Source organism: Octopus sinensis, linkage group LG10 (genome assembly GCF_006345805.1).
Source record: "Octopus sinensis linkage group LG10, ASM634580v1, whole genome shotgun sequence".
NCBI lineage: Eukaryota > Metazoa > Mollusca > Cephalopoda > Octopoda > Octopodidae > Octopus > Octopus sinensis.
Genome location: NC_043006.1, coordinates 63,688,086 through 63,690,585, shown reverse-complemented (window position 1 = coordinate 63,690,585; position 2,500 = coordinate 63,688,086). Strand labels below are relative to the sequence as shown.

The following is a 2,500-nucleotide window of genomic DNA, read 5'->3' as shown; positions in this document are numbered from 1 at the left end:
AATCGAATGACATGTAAGTACTTGGTCCTGCTCACATGTATGCACATGTATATGCACTCCTCACATGTATGCACACACACACACACACACACACACACAAACATCACCACCACCACCACCACCACCACCAGTATACCATCACCTCCACTAACACCACAATCACCACCACCACCAACAACAACACCACCACCACCATCACTACCACCACTACTATCACCATCACCACTTGCATACCATCACCTCCACTAACATCACAATCACCACCACCACCATCACTACCACTACTACTATCACCATTACCACTTGTATACCATCACTGCCACCACCACCACCTTCACCACCACCACCACCACCACCACCACCACCATCACCACCACCAACAGCAACATCATCACCACCATCACCACCACTACTACTATCACCATGCCCACCAGTATACCATCACCTCCACTAACAACACCACAATGACCACCACCACCACTGCCACCCCCACTAACACCACCACCACATCCACATGCATCCAACAAACCATCCTGACATATAGACCCTACACAGGCACTGGCATGCACGGCACACCCCCTCATCCCCTCGCTACCCCTTCCACCACGCCCCTCCCCACCTCCAGCATTATCTGTGATGACAGGTGAGGCATGCCTTCCCAATAACACAACAATGTGCTAAAAAGAAGTGTTTAAAAATAGTGATGGGGGAGAAGGGGAGGGGAGTGAAAGGACCACAAAGCCTGCTGCCATTGCTGCTGCTGCTGCTGATGATGATGATGATGATGATGATGTCACAGTAGTGGCAGTGGCGGCGGGTGGTGGCGGTGATAGTAGTAGTGGTAGTAATCTCGCCAGCCAGCGAATCAGCCTTGAACAACAAGCATACCTGTGATCAAAGGCATTCCAGTTGTGACCATCCTGTCTTTTGGTATATATTAAGGAGCCCGTTTAGCCAGTGTCTGTTTGTTTATGCCTTCATTTTGAAAAGTTTTAGCTGCTATTTCAAAAGACAAACCAACACACATACATGCTCCCTTGTTGATTTGCCAAGGTAGTGGTTCCTGTTCTTGTTTAGCCCCAGGTCAGATTGGGTCGAGTAGACCTACATGCAAAGGCATTCCATCTGTGACCATCCCATTGTTTTCATATGTGCAAAGAACCCAAGGACAGATTATTGAATGTGTTCTTTTCTTAGACAGTGAGTGTATGGTTCTTGGAGAATTTGGCTCAAGCAACCGTGTTGACCAGTGGTCCCCAGCTCCTTTTTTTGCCAATGGAACCCTTTCGTCCCTGTTTTACTCAGATGGACCCTCCTGAGCGTTCGATTTTTAAAAAGTCCTTTAGTATTCTTATAATTAAATAGGCACCAGCATGGCTGTGTGGTAAGAAGTTTGCTTCGTAACCACATGGTTCCGGGTTCAGTTCCATTGCATGGCACCTTGGATGAGTGTCTTCTACTATAGCCTCAGGATGACCAAAGCCTTGTAGGTTGATTTGGTAGACGGAAACTGAAAGAAGCCTATCATACACACACACATATATAATATATATATCATCATCATCATCTTAGTTTAGCATCCGTTTTCCATGCTAGCATGGGTTGGACGGTTCAACTGGGGTCTGGGAAGCCAGAAGGCTGCACCAGGCCTTCTGGCTTCCCAGACCCCAGTTGAACCGTCCAACCCATGCTAGCATGGAAAGTGGACGCTAAACGAAGATGATGATGATGATGATATATATACATATATAATATATATATGTATGTGTGTGTGTATATGTATGTATATGTGCATATATATGTATGCATGTGTGTGTATATGTATATATATGTGTATATATATGTATATGTGTGTGTATGTATATATATGTGCATATATATGTATATATGTGTGTGTATATGTATATATATGTGCATATATATGTATATATGTGTGTGTGTATATGTATAATATATGTGCATATATATGTATATATGTGTGTGTGTTTGTGTATGTATATATATGTGCATATATATGTATATAATGTGTGGTGTATATATATGTAATGTGTTATATATATATATATATATATATATATATATAATATATATATATGTGTGTATATATATATATGTGTGTATATATATATATATATATTATGTGTGTATATATATATATGTGTGTATATATATATATATATAATATATATATATATATATATATATACATGTATATTTTGTGTATTTGTGTTTGTCCCTCCTCCATTGCTTGACTATCGATGTTGGTGTGTTTACGTCCGTGTAACTTAGTAGTTCAGCAAAAGAGTTTGATAGAATAAGTACCAGGCTTACAAAGAATAGGCCCTGGGGACGATTTGCTCGACTGAAGGCGGTGCTCCAGCATGGTCACAGTCAAAAGGCTGAAACAAGTAAAAGAATATTTATACCACTATTCTTTTATATTTTATATTCAGTGCAGTCCGTGGAACCTCAGGGTGGAACCAAAAGCATCGATTATGCC

General features: G+C 41.2%; 1 protein-coding gene across 1 annotated transcript in view; it reads left to right on the top strand.

The window, feature by feature from the left end:
• LOC115216613 (reversion-inducing cysteine-rich protein with Kazal motifs-like) overlaps nucleotides 1-2,500 on the top strand; it is a 75,908-nt gene that overhangs the window by 26,052 nt on the left and 47,356 nt on the right. Inside the window, exon 3 of the mRNA XM_029786090.2 lies at nucleotides 1-13. This exon is cut by the window's left edge and continues 69 nt beyond it. Within this exon, the coding sequence (XP_029641950.1) occupies nucleotides 1-13 (13 nt within the window). The remainder of the gene's footprint in view (nucleotides 14-2,500) is intronic.